Source organism: Carassius auratus, chromosome 30, assembly GCF_003368295.1.
Source record: "Carassius auratus strain Wakin chromosome 30, ASM336829v1, whole genome shotgun sequence".
NCBI classification, from domain to species: domain Eukaryota; kingdom Metazoa; phylum Chordata; class Actinopteri; order Cypriniformes; family Cyprinidae; genus Carassius; species Carassius auratus.
The window spans coordinates 13439456-13457671 of NC_039272.1; the positions used below are offsets into that span (position 1 = coordinate 13439456).

Genomic DNA, 18216 nt, shown 5'->3' on the forward strand with positions numbered 1-18216 from the left:
GTGATGCTAATTTTCCATGCAAGTCCTCTTATTTTCTCAGATGTATCATTTAAACGCTGTTAGTTCCTGTCTGATTGGGAAGCCTGTAAACAGCTTCATGTTAACCTCTGCTGATTTCAGGATGTGACGATCTATAATAAAGAAGGTGAAAAGGGTATCAAGGCATATGCAGTAAGAAACCCTGCCATGTGTTAATAAAAAAAGGAATGGAGATGTTGTTGATCCCCAGCAGTGCACTGAGTCAGATTAATGATTACATCAGATCAGATTAATCATTTAATCACTGCATGTATTCATTCTTCAGTAGTCAGCAGCATTGCTATTATTTATATTGCTAAACTACCATTCAGAAGTTTGCAGGTTCCATGAAAAAAGAAAAAAAGGTATCACAAAAATATTAAGCAGCATAACTGTTGTCTACATTGATAATAATGTTACTTGAGCAGCAAATCTGAATATTAAAATGATTCCTGAAGAATCATGTGAAAATTCATGCAACGCTGGAACCAGAGGTATAAATTACATTGTAAAATATATACATTTTTTTTAAATACATCATAATAGAAAATTAGAGGTGAGCATTACAGTCTTCTTTTAGATACATAATTTTTTTTATTGACTACAAACTCTTGGTAGTATGCTTGTCTTTCTGTTTCAAATGTGTGACTCGATATATAGCCAACGAGGTAGTTTTCCAACTTCTATTAGTACTTTCCATCTGTTTTAAAGAAAATACGAGAAGGGAAAAAAAAGAGAGAATCGGCACTTTCTTATTATCTTATAGAAAATCCTGGAAAATAACAAAAAAATTACGATTCACTCAATAATATCACACCCTCATGTTGTTTTAAACCTTTATGACTTTTATTTTTATTTTGAGTCCAAATCTTAACGAATTCTTAAGAATTCTGTTATTTTCATCCACTATCTGTAAATAATGACTTAAATGTCAGTGTGTTCCTCACACAAGACTTAGAATATGACATACTGCTCATATAGATGACTTTTATTATACTTCTGCATTATTTTGATGGTTCTGGTATGTAAAGCTTGAATGAATGCAGATGCCGTTGAGTACCTTTAGATGGACACACCATTTTTAACAATATGCATTGTGTTAACTCATTTCCCTTATATCGTAGGTAAAAACCAGACCTGTCTGTTCTGACCTGAGAACAGTTATATGACTAGCAGAAGTAATTGAGCATGCCGCTCTGGCCTCTGGACATTTGCATGTCTTTCAGGTAGCAGTGATAAAGCCTCCCAGCGAAGCACAGGCTGCCCACTTATAGTCTCTAAATGAGGCCTGAAATCGATACTCTATTTTTGTGAGTGGTATGTGTGTGCGTGCTTATATCCAGTTTACTTTACCTGTCAATGATGCTGAGCCATAGTGGTTTCAGTGAGGGCTGGATAATGCTTATTTTTCAGTTCAGCTTCAAATAAATTTTAAGTTCAAAGGAAGCAAGTCCAGTCCCTAATACGTGTGTGTGTGTGTGTGTGTGTGTGTGTGTGTGTGTGTTATTCTCTTCTCTCTTCACGTTTTCCACATTATATAAATCATTAATAGAATGCATCAACTCATATCACATTATTCACTGTCTCTATTCCTCAGAAACTTTCTGTATTTTTCTCTGTATTTCCAAAAGCTCAGCACTTTCCCCCTATTATTTTTAGTTTCACCTGCAGTCTGTCACCCACATGTCCCATTTGTTATGACATTTCTGGTGTTCATGAGATATTTGGCACAAGTGTGTGTACAGCGATGTTTGGTTTGGTGCTCCTACCCAATAAAAAACTGGTTGGCCAGACCCTCATTGACAATGATGTCAGAGGGAGGGAAATTATGTCTGATGCAAAATCTGGAATTTAAGACCAAATAATTAATTGGTTATGTTTGTTCTTTTTGTGTTTTTTTTTTTATTTCTTTTTTTATTTTACTTTTAAACAAGCTATATTTGTAGATATATAAATATATATATATGTATGTATTTGTATAAATATATTTGTGTATTGTCGATATTTATTATGTATATATAAATAAACACAGTATGGATTTTGAAAATATTTAAGTTTATACATTTAGATATTCATATTCTTATATTTTATAATAAATAAAACATATTTTATTCATATATAATTTTCTTTTCTTAAATATATACATGTGTTTGTATTTATATACACATAATAAATATACGCAGTATACACAAATATAAAATACTTTATTTTGGATGTGATTAATCGTGATTAATCGTTTGACAGCACTAATATAAATGCCATATATAGATATAGGGCTAGAAGGTGTGCTAAATTGCAAATATATATTTGTACCTTTGATTATATTCATAATATCACATGACTTACTATTTACTGCTTAAGTAACAAATCTATTGATTAGGATCTCATGGAGATCCTGCACCACTTCCCTCCTTAGAATAGAGGAAATAACTTTATTCATCTGATGTGGCAGTGCGTTGAGCTCATCTAACTTGTGATTTCATCTTTTTCAGGGTCTGTACATCTTTTCCGTCTACTTTATCATGCACAATCAGCTCTTCTGGCCAGCTAAGGCAACCTACACCGTGGAAATGAATGGACACGGCAGCCCAGACTCCATATACCAGAGCACTGGTGCTGCTACCGTGGGTGGAGGAGAAATCAGCAAGTCCACACAGAACCTCATCAGTGCCATGGAAGAGGTGCGTCTGTTACTGCGGGTTTTGATAAACATTTCTAATGAATAATTGTTGCACTTGCTTTATTTGGCAGTGACATCTGACAGCATTTCATACCACACATGTACTTGTGAGATTACATTGGTAGCCTTAAGATTTATGTATGTTTGCATAACCACATATTTATCATCCTCAAGCTGAGGTAGAGGACTCACAGACCTGTGTTTGTTCACCGAGTCAGCTCACGCACACACAGACTGTAAGAGAGTGTTATGTAATAAAGAGGCCTGGTGTAGAAGCTCGCATTCCTCTGAGCCCTCAATGTAAACTATTCACAGATCCGGGAATGAGGGTGTAGGGAGGTTAGGAGGACTGTAAAGAGAGCACAGGCTGCCTGGGAAGGATGGGCAGTGATCAAGAAAGACTTTTAGAGGAGATGTTTAAAAAGAAAATATCTCTGTTTCCTTCAGTCTGCAACTTTAATGCTGAGCTGTTTTTGAGACTCTACAATTTATTAGTGAGTCTATATAAATACACACACACACAGCATATATTTTGAAAATATGTACATGTATATATTTATATTAATATAATTTATATAATTTATTTAATATATAAATGTAACATATTTTTCTTAAATATATGCATGCCCTACTTTATCTGAAAAATAAATAAATACATAAATAAATAATACAGTTCAAATAAAGAAATTGTCTAATTGTGATTAAAGGTCTATAATTAACATTATATTAAGTATCGATTCTCCAATGCATTTACATTTTTAAAACAATTCTGAGTCAATTCTGTTACTTTTCCTAATAATTAGTACTTATAATTAAATAAATAAAATGCTAGTAAATACATTAATTACAAAAAACAAACAAATGAAAGAGTCCTTTTTGAATGTGATCGGGTTTGCCAAAGAATCATGAAATGTCTAAAGATTCCCACCCGAAATATTTCAATATTCATTTGGGTTGCAGTATTATAATAAAACTTCAAGGATGAGGGTAAAAAGCTTTTAGCAGTGCTTCACTCCACTTTTACATAGTTCACCCTACTTTTTGTACTTTTTCTTTGTGCCGCCAGTGTTAAAAGTTTTCAGTCTGCAGGTGCTGATGATGAGACTTATATTAAGTTTAAGCTCCAGAAAAGTAGATAAATATCTAGATAAAGCTTATACAAAAGGAGAAAAATCCAAAATGGCTTGTAAAATGCTTGCTTAAGCAAATTTATAAGAGAACAAATCAATAAGATTGTGGTAGGACTGTAATTTTAGGGACATTGACCTCTAAGTGCAGACTTGAGAGAACTGAATTAATCCTGTTTTGTTCATGAAAGCACTGGCTCCTAGCTTAAAGCAGCTCTTAGTGTCACATGTGTCCTCGGGACAACAGGCAGTTGGATTGGGAGGAGGTGACTGGTGGAGGGAGGAGAGGAAACAGCGCTCTGGAGGGGTGGCCGTCTCCTCAGGCTCTTCAAACAGACATGACTAGGTGCCTGGCGGTGCTCAGTTCACTCAGTGTACATTCTGTTCTGATTAAAGGACTGTCCATGGGCTATTGTACCAAAATGAGGTGCTTGGGACATGGGGGACAGGAGTGGCCTCTCCCTCCGTCCTCCTGGGAAAAAGCACCCAGCCAAAGGAAAGGAAGCCATTGCTATTAGGAAGCACATTAAGGGGAGGGAAAGTCAGATGTACTGTTTCACAATGTTGTGTTTAATGGGGCTATTTGTTCTTTACTTTGATGATTGAAATGAGTGAAAAAATAGATTTATGTCACAGGATGGAGTCAGAAGGTCATTGTGATCATCTCTTCATGCCAAAAGTGAGCAGTTTCTACAGTATTTAGTTTTGTGTGTGAGAACGTTAGAAATGAGTTAACTGGTAAACAGTTTGTTATACCAATTATATTACGATTCTTCATCATCAGTTTGCTGTATTAAACTGATCCGAGTGTGCATTTTAGATGCTTTACTGTAACGTTAAATGTTGCTGAGGTGTTAATGTGAGAATTATCATTCATCGATTAGGAATAATTATTGTTTAGTCTATCAAGTTTTTGTGACAAGTTTAGAAAAAGGATTTATTTTTTATTTTTATAAAACTTAAATGATATATATACTTTTTATTATATATATATTAATTCCAATTATTAACTGAATGCCACCTTATTGGTACAATAAAGCCCTCCCTACACCTACCCGGTACTTTATTTTCAACTTCTTGATTATTTCCTTAATTTGTATTGAAAAGAAAAGCCTTTAAGATGTGATGCTATATTTGAAAATGGAGAAAATTTTTTTTTTTGGCAAAATGCGGGTTCGAATCCATGTTGATCACTTCAAAAATAATTATTATACAGTTTCCTCGCCTATGAATCTCCAGATATACCAGAATTAATAACGAAACATCTGAATGCTTGTGATTGCTGACTTATCCTGGTAAAACTCTACAGATAGTCCTCGTAACCTCTGAGTGACCCCTGCACCAAACACACCGGTGAATGGCTGATTTGTGTGGCTCCTTTAAGCTTAGACTGTGTGCACAAACTAACTCAACTGCAAAAGGCATTTTAATGTGGTGAAGCTTTGAAAAAAAAAAAAAAAGATTCTGACATCCAAAGATCTTTTTTGTTATATTTTTTCAGATCTCTGCAGATTGGGAGAGAGCTTCACTGAGGCCCAGCAGTCAGCCCAGCAGTGTTTTCAAACAGAGTCCTCAGGACGAGACCTACATCACAGAAGGAGGCTTCATCAACACTAATCTGGTGCAGGACGAGGAGTCACAGGAGTTTGATGACCTCATATTTGCCTTAAAAACTGGTAAGCCCCTTTATTCCAAAAATAGACCTAAATCCCTACAGATCTTTAGCAATTATAATAATACCTATTCAGTTTTTTTTGCGGAGTACTAGTTATGTGTTTTTTGATTTGGGAACAATGTTTTACCTACAAACAGGTTCTGGCCTTAATGTGAGTGACAGCGAGTCAGTCCACGGCAGTCATGATGGAGGTAGTGTGGCTAACTCTCAAATCGTAGAGCTGCGGCGGATTCCTATCGCAGACACACATCTCTAACCTCACTATTTTTTTGTACTGAAAATTGTAAAATAAAAACAATAGTTGTTTTTGTTTTTCACTGTTTATGCCTTTGCACTAAATCTTGTTAGTTTTTAAGATGTCTTTTTATACGTGATTTTTTTATATATATATATACATACATACAGTGCCATAAAATGGTTTTTGCTCCCTTACAATTTTTTTTTTTTTTGGTTGTTGTTGCATTTGTCACACTTAAAAGATTAAAATAAAATATTACACAAAGATAACCTGAGTAAATATAAAATGCAGTTTTGAAATAATTATTTATTGTGGCCATAAAAATGTCCAAACCTACCTGGGCCCTACGTGAAAAAGTAATTGTCTTGCTCTTGCTGCATAACCCAAGTGCGCTTGAGCTTGAGGTCACAAACTGATGGCCAGTCATTCTTCTTCAGGGTTTTATGATAGAGTGCAGAATTCAAGTCATCCAGGTCCTGAAGATGCAAAGCAGCTACCTCCCCCATGTTTGACTGTTAGTATGATGTTCTTTTTATGAGGCCTGCAGTTCTTTAGATGTTGTTCTGGGTTCTTTTTTGACCTCCTGGATGAGTCGTCGTTGCACTCTTGGAGTAATCTTGGTAGGCCGGCCACTCCTAGGAAGGTTCACCTTTGTTTTGGCCGTGGACGTGGTTCACTGGAGTCCCAGAGCCTTAGAAATGGCATTATAACCCTTTCAAGACTGATACATGTCAACTATTTTGTTTCTCATCTGTTCTTGTACTTCTTTAGATCTTGGCATGATGTGTTGCTCTTTAAGCATGCTTCACTTTGTCAGAAGTGATTTCTTGATTCACAGGTCTGGCAGTAATCAGAGCTGGGTGTGACCAGTGAAATTCACCTCAGCTTTCTAAAATAATGAGTTTAATCAGTTATTTCATGATTTAACAGGAGGGGGCAATTCATTTTTCAAGTAGGTCAATGTACGTATGGACAGTATTTTTTCCCTTAAATGAAATCATCACTTAAAAACAGCATTTTGTATTTACTTGCATTATCTTAGTGTGATATTAAAATTAGTTTGACGGTCTGTGTCTGTATGACAAATATGCAAAAAATTTAAATCAGGAAGGGGACAAAAACCTTTTCATGGCACTTTATGTGAATATAATTATCACTAAATTAATTTGTGAAGGTTTTAATATTGTTTTGAATGGAAATGTCATGTAGACTGAGTGGCAGTCTGATCAGTGAGCACCATAATTCTGCTGCTTGGTTTGTGTAACACCAATAATAAATATTCTTTATGTATTTTTCTTTGACTGGATCTTTATCCCACATATGTACTTCATAATGAACAATGAAAATATCTTCTGGCATTAAAATAATAGTGCATTTTCAGAACTGATTACAGTATTTGAACCGAAAAGAAAACAACAACCAATTAACAGGGTCTGTGTGTGTGTGTGCACGTACCATATGAGTATGAAGCTTAACAAACCAGTTCTACATACTTTGCAAGGAGAAACAGAAACTTGTTTGTGTCTTTAAGACAACTGATAAAAATGATAATCTGTCAAACCAGGCATTCATAGCTCTTTTTTCTTTTTTTAAAGAAATAAATGTCATGAATGTGAATTTATAAACAGAGTTATTTGTTTAAATGAATTGAAAATGAATAATAAAAATTGTAATATTTAAATACATCTCCAAAATAACATCCCATGCTTTTGTTTCAATTGCTCATCTAAATTTTTCACAAAGCTAATCAGTCAAAACTATGGAGATTCTTTTACTTTCGGTCTTCCTTTCTCCCTTTGTGTGTTTTTTTTCTTCTTCACAGTTTAATTAACACTCCAGTAACATGCGATCACGTCACTGAGTGAGGAGCTGATAACTTTTTTTGTGTGAAAAACACAAATGATGAATGGAAGCACATGAGCTGCACATTTGAACAGACCAGCAAATGTTTTCTGTTCAGTCACAGTGTGGTATATTGTGTGGTATATTCTGTCATTCTGACTGATCAGTTTCATTTCCTTCAGCAAGTTTCTCCCTTCCCTGAGGGGACAGGAGGAAAAACTGAATAGATGACCTTCTGAATACATTGCTCTTACATTTCTGTAGAAAGTTCAGACATGTCGAAGTCTTTAAAGTATGTGTGTGTGTGTGTGACTGAAATGGGCAGCAAGGGAAACCACTGTGGACCAGAGAGGTTTGCGGTCTGACCTTCTTGGATGATATAAGCATGGCTGCCATCAGCTACATGAACCCACAACTCTGTAAGAGCTAAAGCAGCCACTATGTCCTCCCAATAATTAAACAGTTTTTGCAATTCCTCAATCACCAGAAGCAGGCATAACTCACGCCATATTATCGTTCGTTCTTTGCACTGTTTAATTTATTTTGCCTTCTGTCACACTCTCTAATGGGTGACTGTACCATTTTTTTCCATCTTGTGCTTAATAAGAATAGCTAATGGTATCCCATAAGTACTTACAGTTATTTCCTCTCCATCTGAATCTGTAATTGGTACCTGGAACACTTCAAGGCAAATCTGTATTTTCAGATGTATTTTGTAATTATGTGGACCACAAAACAATCAAGTGCAGAGTATAAGAAAATCACAAAAAGCTAATTGTGCCCATATAACACTTGCAAGAGTCAGTCTCCATACTCCCTCAAAAATTTTCTATATACTGTGTTTGCATATTGCAAAAACATAAAATATATGGTTTCAACTTACAATCAGAATTTTTAAATAAACAATTATATATTTATCTGTCATTTTAAATTCCTTTTTTTTTCACTTGTAATGTTCCTTGGTGGTACAGTATTCTTTTCTTTGTTATAGACATTAGATTCAATTCTTTTTGTCTGATTTGCTTTTATATTTGTACTTTTCTGCATCAAAACAGATACGTTTGTAATGTTGTGATTCACCTTGTATCTGGTTGGTTTGGTTCATTGCTTTTAATGCTTTAACAAAGACTTTCTAGAAACTATATCAGAAAAAATAATGGGAAAACATACTTGCTGCTGAAAATGTAGATGGGCACTGCTGCACTTTATACAAAAAAAAAAAAAAAAACTATTGAAACTATTTGAATGATGTATTTGTAGTACTGAAGTGAAATATTTCTAATCGTTTCTCTCATCTCATCCTCCATCTTGGGTTTATTTATTTTCTCTGAGGTTGTCACAGTGCATTCTGGGATTTTTTTTTTCTCCACAAAAATAAATGTGATGCTGGCATATAATTTGTCCAAAAGAAGGGATCTTAGAAAGCAGTGTAATTATGCTGCTTTTCTCGTGTATGAGTTTTCTATGATGCTTTTAAAAATGCGGCCGATGTAGGAAGCACACAGAGCAAATAAACAGCTCTTCCCGTTTCTTCCTTTCAAAGATGTCTGCTCTCTGTAAATCATGCAGCCCCTTTATGAACCCATATCGTCCCTCCATCTCCCCCAGCTAAAGAAAACACATTCCCATGGCCCAGGCCTGTTGCAACACCCCAAAAACAAACAGATCATCTTTAAGGTCAGGGGGCTGTAACCTCTTAGATTATGCGCGGTTGGAGTCGGATCAGTTCCAGATGAGTGTACTCCAGTCAGCAGGGAGACGGATAAACATCAGCATATGGCCTGTTTTACCATCTGATTTGCATCTGCTGTGACACAGTGTGAGTAGCTCGGCACAAGCGTTAGTGTGCACTGCTGGAATGTGGAGTGCACTTGAGTGAGCCACGGGCCAAAACTATCACCCGAGATTTAGATGCTGTTTTCAAGATCTTATTGCTAAAATTACCCTCATATATTGGGTCTGGAATCATGTTGTATTGATAGGGATGAAAGAGAAATGGTAGTTCACAAAACATGAAAATCATTTACTATCATGTTGATCCAAAACTGTAGTAAGGCCTGGTGAAAATTCAGCTTTGCCATCACAGGAATGAATTACATTTGAAAATATATTAAAATAGATAACAGCTTTCAGTAAATTTACACACTATTAATGTTATGTATTTTGATCAAATAAATGCAGCCTCTGTGAGCATAAGAGACTTGTTTTTATGTTTTTTTTTTTTTATTCCTAATTATTATTTTGAATCACAGTGTACAAAATCAATAGGGACATAAATAATGGATTCCAATTACTTTCATTGTCTGGACAAAAACAAACACTCTTCTGTGCTCCACATGTGGTTACTTTTACAGTGTGTTTGTGTAGAGTGTTCTCACTACGACTTCAGCCATATTTTATATTCTCATTGAGTTTATTGCATTTAAGGCCGTCTAAATAAACTGTGTGTTATTAAACAGAGGGATGCACAATAGCACACAAACATGCCAAATATTACAAATTAAAGGATTGCAATATATATATTAAAAACTTAAAAAGTTAATTTCATTACTGTGATATATCGCATAACCGAATACTGGCACAGGTAATAGTGTCCTCAAATAGACCTTTACTATTATAAAGACGAGCAAGATGACACATCATGGGCCAGTCTGTTATGTAATCATGTCTCTGTAATGCTACATGATGCCCCTGTCAAGAACCTTAACCTTTCAGTTCTGGTGATCGTTTGGATATCAAGAAGGAAACTGATACTGTTTTCAGGTCGGGTTTGCCAAGATGTCCAGACACTTGCTCTGCTCTGGATTTCCAGACCTTTGGCACTTGGACCAAGGTAAGATCGTTTCCAACAATATCAGACGTCATTGTGGTGGGCTAATATGTAGTCTTGGCCTTGAGAAATTTGGCCTTAGTCTGAGTCTGAAAACTAAGTGGAACACTATTTAGCTCCATTGCAATAAATATGATATTTACCTCAACTGCAGGTTGGTATAGTATACTCTTCATTATATGGACTGCTCTGGAATTCCATAACAGCATCATATGACTCAGAACGACTGTATAAATTAGGAATACATTCAGAATGTTCTGAGTTTAGTTAATTATAGCGAACAGCTAAATCTGGGTCCTGAGCTGTCAAGTCCTGGTCTGGATCTTTGGGTGTCTGGTCTTAACTCTGGCATGCAGAATTCATGTTAACACTGCACAGATCTGAAACTGTATGTCAGATGGTCTTGATAGTTGATGTGTTATGCACTGAGGTCAAGAACATTGGCGTTCCGTTTATACTTTTAACACCTCTTCAAAGATCAAGGATTGGAGTCAGTCTTCCTGTTTTGTTCCAGATATTGACCTCAATTAGTGAAAGTCAGTCAGTCATTGAGACTAAATCTGCTGTAGCATTCTGTTCTGCACTCTCTGGAATCTCCTCTATATTTAGCGTAGCCGGTACAAAGCACTATAAGTCTCAAACCACTTTTTGCACAGTTGGCACATTGATATTGCTAAATCTGCAATGCAACAACAGGCTGCAAAAGCAGTTAAGTAGGCTAAACCATGGTAAATGTTGTCAAAGTTATAAAGTATGTTCTGCATGATAATGTATTATACTTTATTGTTGTAATGAAATCCACTGAATTTGGCTAAGCCTTCAAAGCTTATTTAAAAATTAAATACCTCTCTGCTTTCACACACAACCCAAGTTACAAAAAGAGGTTGTTTCTATCATTTCCCCTCTCCTTTTCAAATCTTATGGAACTCATGTAAAATCAGAATCACCTCTTTTCAACTTGAATTGATGATTCGTTGGCAGAATGACATTAAAACCTGATTTGGGAAGTCTTTTGAATGGTTCATCAAAAGAACCGACTCATTTGTTCATGTATAGGAGTTCACTGTGTACAGCGTGAGAAAAAAAGCACTATTTAATTTGCGACACATTTGTGGTGCATCATGCGAAATGTGGCAATACTAGAAAATGCCCACCAAAAAAATGTATTAATTTAATCTGAGAAATACATTTTTCATAATAGTGCATGACCCACTTGTGACCCATGTTGGAAATCTCTGCTGTGAAGGCAGAGGATTGTCATTAACCTACATGATGACTGGAAAGAACTGCAGTTAAGGAAAGGTATGGAGACCAGGGAAGCCTGACATTAATTGAAATCTTTGGCAAAGTTCCTCACGTACACAGCATAATTGATCAGTCAAGCCAAGAGCGTTGGCTAATGTGTGATTACACAGTTTGTACGAGCTGTCCTTTGCTCTCTTTTCTTCAGCCACTTGTAAAGTAGGTCAGATCTTTAAGTGGGTAAAAAAAAAGACACTGGTAGAGGATGCTGGCCCTGTATTGTCTGATGCTGCAGGTATTAAGTGGTCTTCAGTGGACGAGACCCTGTTTGCAATGATGGTAAAATACGATTGACCATCTGCAGAAAAATTACCTACTTCACAAAAACCGGAGGTCAATGATTAAACCATGTCATAACCAAATGTTAGTTCTTTTCTTTGCATGGCTGGTAATTATTTCAGCATCCGACATTATATTGCTTATTTCTAATAATGGCTTACCAATCAATGCTTTACAATGTGGTGCTAAACGAAACATTTGGGGAGTGTGTCTAAGTGTTACAGGAAGACAGAAAGACTTCCAGTAAAGTCTGTCCCTGGAACTGTTTGTTGCTTTCTGCTTTACACTGTGGGATCTTTCAATAAACCTCATACCAAGCGGGTCAGACCGTTCATGCACCTGTTGTCTCATTGTACAGCACTTCACAGCAGAGATTGAGCAGTGTACACTATTCACCATGAGGAAATAAATGAAACATGACTCTGTATTTGTAAGTCAGTGCATATCCTTTCAAAGTACTTGAACACATTTAGACATGCTTAAAGACACTATACTTAAAAAAGGTCAGACAAGTCAGCGGAATGAGTTCACATTCTTTTTGTGCTATATTTCTTTCAAATAAATCTCTCTTGGTTGTTTTATAAATATGTTATATAAGGTAACGTTAAAATGTCCAAATACTGTATGTAGGTGTGAGATTCTGCACCTTTCTCAGTTATGCAATACTGTGTTTTTTTTCCTCCTACGCCGCTTTAACATTTATTCAAAACTACGTTGACCTCACATTACTGGGTTGCGTGTAGTTGTTGTAAAATCATAAAATGTCCTTCTCTTAACCTTCAGCAGTACTCTGAAATCTACATTCCTTGAATATGAATGGGTCACGAGCTACCGCCCACGACACACAAACGCCAGCTGAACCGAGGCTGCTGTTTCAAATTGCTTTTTGCGGTAAAACTCAATTGTTGGTGGTTGAAGCGTGTTCTGCTGTGTGTTGAGCAAAATATCTAATGGATATTTTGTGACATGTTCATTATGATGTGCTGGAAATACCACTGTGAAGCTTTGATTGTGTTTTAAATTCATTTTATTTTATGACTTTGTTTTATATCTTTAGTTGCTGTTTATTGTTACTGTTGTACAGTACATGGCCAAAAATATGTGGACACTCGTTTTTGTCAAACATTTAATTTTGAAACCTTGATTAGCTCTTTATCAAAGCAGGGTTGTGTTTGTACTTTGCAAGGATGCTGCAATAAATGTAAATATTTTTGTGGATACATTTTATTCGGGATTTTTTTAAGAGTAGAATATATGAAGTTGAAAAGAAAAACATTTATTTGAAAGAAAAATCATTTTTAACATCATAAATGTGTTTACTGTGACTTTTGATCATTTAATTCATGCTGAATAAAAGGAGTAAAAAACTTACTCCTATATATTTTGAATGACAGTGTATCATGTTTTCCATAAAATATCAACAAATATTCAAATTACAGTAAAAATTGTACGAAAGTGTCTACATACTTTTGAACAATATCTTTAAAAACAGATCTATTTGGACATGTCCATTAAGTAGGACAAATCTGACCAATTCATTCAAAACCTAGAATACAACTAGAATACAACTCAGAAAATTAGAATTTTGTATTAAAGAAATAGTTCTGTAATTTCCAAATGTAAAAAGATGAGGAATTCTGTGTGCTTTCAATCAGTTGGGAAAGTCTATAACTGAGAGTAACAGTCATGTGTAATACATTCCTTTCACACAACTCTGTGCTGCTGACTCAACCTGTCACAATCACTCTCTGACTCGCAGGATGTGAGACATTGAGCTTTATGCTGGGAAACCAAGGGCCTTTTTCATTTGGCAACACTTGCAGAGGCTGATTTTAAAGAAATGAGACAGTGAATCAATGATCTCGTCCATAAATAACCCTGAATGATGTCCAAATGAGAAGAAACACCTTAAAGCAGGGGTTTCGAACTCAATTCCTGGAGGGCGGAGCCCTGCAGAGTTTAGATTCAACCTTAGTTAAACACACCTGATCCAACTAATCAAGTTCTCCAGGCTTATTCCAAAACTATAGTATGAGAGTCAAACAGGGTTTGAACAAAACTCTGCGGATTCAGGCCCTTCAGGAAATGAGCTTGACACCCCTGCCTTAAAGCAACAGAGGAGGAAGAAGAACACAGAACACTTTACAAAACATGAGAAGAAGAATAGGGAAGGGCCAATCAATACTATTTCTGAAAGAAATATGAGATAGGATAAAAAGTTATTGTTTAAAAAGTATGGTTTAAAAAAAAACATGCTGAAATCAAATAAATATTATTTTAGAAATCTATTATTTTAACATCATTGATATACTATCATAACTTTTGTTAATATTTTAAATCAGATTTTATTTTCCAATTTTTATTTAGTTATAGTTTTAAGCATAGTTTTAGAGGTTTATTGTATTTAGTTTTAATTATTTATGTACTTAAACTAAGCAGTAATCAGAAATGTTGGTGAAATATGTGAAATAAAATCCATTTTTATTTAAATTAAAAAACAAAAATCTGATGACAGAAAGATGATGAACATGGATTTCTGGGTTGAGGTGGACAGGAAGTGCTTGTTTTCTCAGAGACTAGAAGGGGACCAGTGGGCAAAGAGCGGCATCATGTAGGTGTGTCCACTGACCTGGCTTCTTATTGGTCGGATCTGGGGGCATAGTATTATTACGTAGAAGTGACTCCTGGATTCAGTGCTGAATCATGTTACAGCCAGGGGAGAGAAAATGAAGAAGGAGAAGGAGCTGGAAAGAAAAGGGTGATGGATGAGCAGACAAATCATTTGAAGCTGGAATATAGTTACATTGTATTAAGATTCAGAGCTTCCTGTTTGTTCAGCATGTTTATAAGCTACAAACAGTAATCACATGAACCTAAAAGCTCCTACTTTCAAAACAATACTTTGCTATATTTTCAGAGCACATGTTCAGTTTAGAATAGGTGTAAATGTATACTGGGACGTTATGCATGCAATTCAGGGATGTTACGCAGAGACATTCCACTATTTTCACACTTACAGGGCTTCATTTCAGCATTCGTGATGTGGATATTGAGCGTGCTGTTACTATCTGGCTTCTGTACAGCTATTATATCATTAGAGCCCTGGAGGATTGTGGGAGATATGTTGGCAGCATAGCAACTACTAAATTTGCACATTTAACTAATGATTTAAGGGGGTCGGATAATTAGGAATCAAATTTACCTTGATTTGTTTTAGATCCTTGAGCAATAAAAATATGCGGAAACTTAATATGAGGTTGTTTACACCGGCAACTGCGAAAAACACATTGTTTCATTTTAATGGTCAGAGGAAAAGTGTAAATTATCTTTAAGTTATTATTGATAATAATAATAATAATAATAATAATAATAATATACATGTTAATACAATTTAATGTAAAATTAAATGTAAAATGTGAATAATAACAAATAATAAATTAGCATAAATTTAAACTATACTTTTTAATAATAAACAGTATTATACATAAATAATAAGGTAAATAAATAATGATAATTATTATTATTACTATTATTAAAATCATTATGAAAATGTATTGTATGACCCCTTTAGGTTAAAAATTAATTTTCACATTCACTGGGATAAGAAGATGCTAGTCTCAGTGGGTGGTCCTCTCTGGGGCAAAAATTAATCTGACTCTAAAGAACCTCCATTTCTGGGAAGCTAGGGCATGGATTTTTTGAGCTGTCCACAGCTATAGCTCAATCAAGGGAGGTGGAGGTGGACGAATGCAGCTCTGGGACACAAATGCACCCCCCCCCCCCATTACATAACCACTAATTGTATGATATGAATCCCCCTAGATCATCTGTACCATTACTCAAGTGTATCTTCATCAGCATTTAATATGATGGTAATAATAATAATAATTTTTAATATTAATAATAATAATTTGATAGTACCTTTGCGAGCTAAGCACTGGCAGTTAATCAGCTAATATCCACCAATGAGAGAATGAGTAACTGGGATAATTTTCAGTTTTATGTCATATCAGGAGTCATTTGAGGTTGTTGGGCAGAGATGTTTGTTGGACCCAAGGCCTCCTTGTGTAAGAAGACGCTTACTCAGATGTCATGGAAAATTAATCAAGCGAAAATGTGTTAATCATTTCATCAGAACAGAAAATGGATACTTGAGCATGTGTGCATAGGTGTCCAAAGAATGTCAATGCAGTGATGTTATAACTAAAACTATTTTTACATAAAGAAAAAAAAAAAAAAAAGGAGAAAACCTGTCATTAACTGAAATAAAACTAACAATATATACTGTATATGTCAGGTTGTGCTCCTCCTGATGTTATATTTACATTGCATGATAAAAGTGATAAAGGATATAAAACTCCCAATTATTTGTTCATCTTCCATAAACAATGTGTAGATGATACAAGGTATTAGTGCAGTATATAGAGGGATTAAAACATGTATTGATTAAGATTCAGCAGTAAAGCTGTCCAGAAAGCATATTTCCTTGAAAAATGTCCCATTCCCATCAATTGCTCCACAAGTGCTTGGGTGCATAAAGAAAAGAGCACAAGGGAATTATTAAAGGTGTGGAGAGTATTTTCTGTGCCACTATCAGCACCAAACAGAATTGCAAAAATAACATTCACACTGTGTGCAAAAGCAGCAGAACTGCAGCAGCACACAATGTGCGTTTACATTGAATACTTTCTTAAATAACAACCATACACTGTAATATGTTTATTAGAGCTGTGCCTCTGAGAATTATTATAAACTTCGTCATGATGTTTTTTAAACTAGAAGAGTTAATGAATCAACGCAAAACAGAACCAAAACTTTGGTATGTAGAATATAAACCTATATGTTGCTACATTAAAAAAAAAACTATCTTCAAACATGTCTCCCAGATGCTTCTCTTATCTACCACTTACAAACATAAAGACTCCCCTAAAACTCATATAGGCCTAATAGTTGTTAAATGCTAAGCACAGCAGCAAATGATGGCATGGGATACCTTTCACTAGGACAGAAATATCCAGTGGGTTGGACAAAAGGAACTGGGTTAGTAGTTCACGTGAGTCATTTTACCCTGGCAGCAATGACCTCCCTCTCGCCTTTTCTACACTGCAGGTAACAAATCAAACCCTTTTTAGCACATGCATTCAGAATACTACATACTGCAGATTGTAACTTTTACCTCCAGCCTGCAAAAGAAGATTAATGGACATGTAAGTGAGTCTCAGGCATTAAAATGTGAGTATTTGTACGTGCTTGTGTTGAGATGGTAGTGGGGGGAATTCTCAGAGCTGTTGGCTCCTGCTTTGAAGGAGGGGTCAGGGCTCATCATGACTCAGGAACAGAGGAGAGATGGAGGGTGTGTGAGTCAGCCTGGTGCCTAAAAAAGGAAACTGGCTGGTTCTGGAAGGACAAGGGTGAAAAATATCACTCCTTCCACCAGCAGAGAGAGAGGGGACTCACTTCCCCTAATAAAAGAGCGGCCCAGGCCCTATTTGGTGTGATGTATTTTTAGAGATTAATTAAAATGTTACATAACACACATAGATTTCTGCTATAATTGAAAATATTCAGTGGCATGAACAATTGATGCGTTAGGTCATTTTGTGATTTATGCTCCACTAAGTGACAAAATTGCAGAAATACTGACTGCTTCTGAACAATTTTTCCAAATATTTATCCTATTCTGCTATTGCTTGAGCCACTGAGCTAGTTAAAGAGACAGAGTTTTTACTTTACAGTAGAAATCAATCTAAACATCTATTACTGAGTGGGGATAGAAAAAATGACATCACTTTAAACATAAGATCATGTAATAGACTATGCAGTGTGGCTCACTTTTTATTTTTTCATTTATTTTATTATTATTATTATTATTTTTATTTTATTCTAATTTGATGCTATGCAATTCTGATCTGTTTGTTTTTCCAAGATCAAAGTTTCGTCTGCTCTCTATGCAGGTTACATCACCTTTACAGTGATCTTGATTGAAAGGCGATCTGACCAATCAGAATGCTGAAATTAGGAGTTTACTGAGGATAAATGTGTAGTTAATTGTTTGTTAGTAGTGAGAATTGGACCTAAAGTGTGACCTAATATTGTATAAATATTTATTGCACAACTCTGCCAGATTGAATGTCGATGTTGCTGTCCACTAAAGCTGTACTGTTCTTCTTCCATCACTCCATCCACAAACCTGTGCAGTCACATACTCTTTTTAGTGTCCTGTTA

At 35.4% G+C, this 18216-nt stretch overlaps 1 protein-coding gene across 1 annotated transcript in view; it reads left to right on the forward strand.

The window, feature by feature from the left end:
• Positions 1-7411, forward strand: part of adgrv1 (adhesion G protein-coupled receptor V1) — a 130228-nt gene extending 122817 nt beyond the window's left edge. The window contains exons 88-90 of the mRNA XM_026211495.1: positions 2511-2699; positions 5327-5501; positions 5638-7411. Coding sequence (XP_026067280.1) covers positions 2511-2699; positions 5327-5501; positions 5638-5756 — 483 coding nt within the window. The 3' untranslated portion in view covers positions 5757-7411. The remainder of the gene's footprint in view (positions 1-2510; positions 2700-5326; positions 5502-5637) is intronic.
• The last annotated feature ends 10805 nt before the right edge of the window (positions 7412-18216 follow it).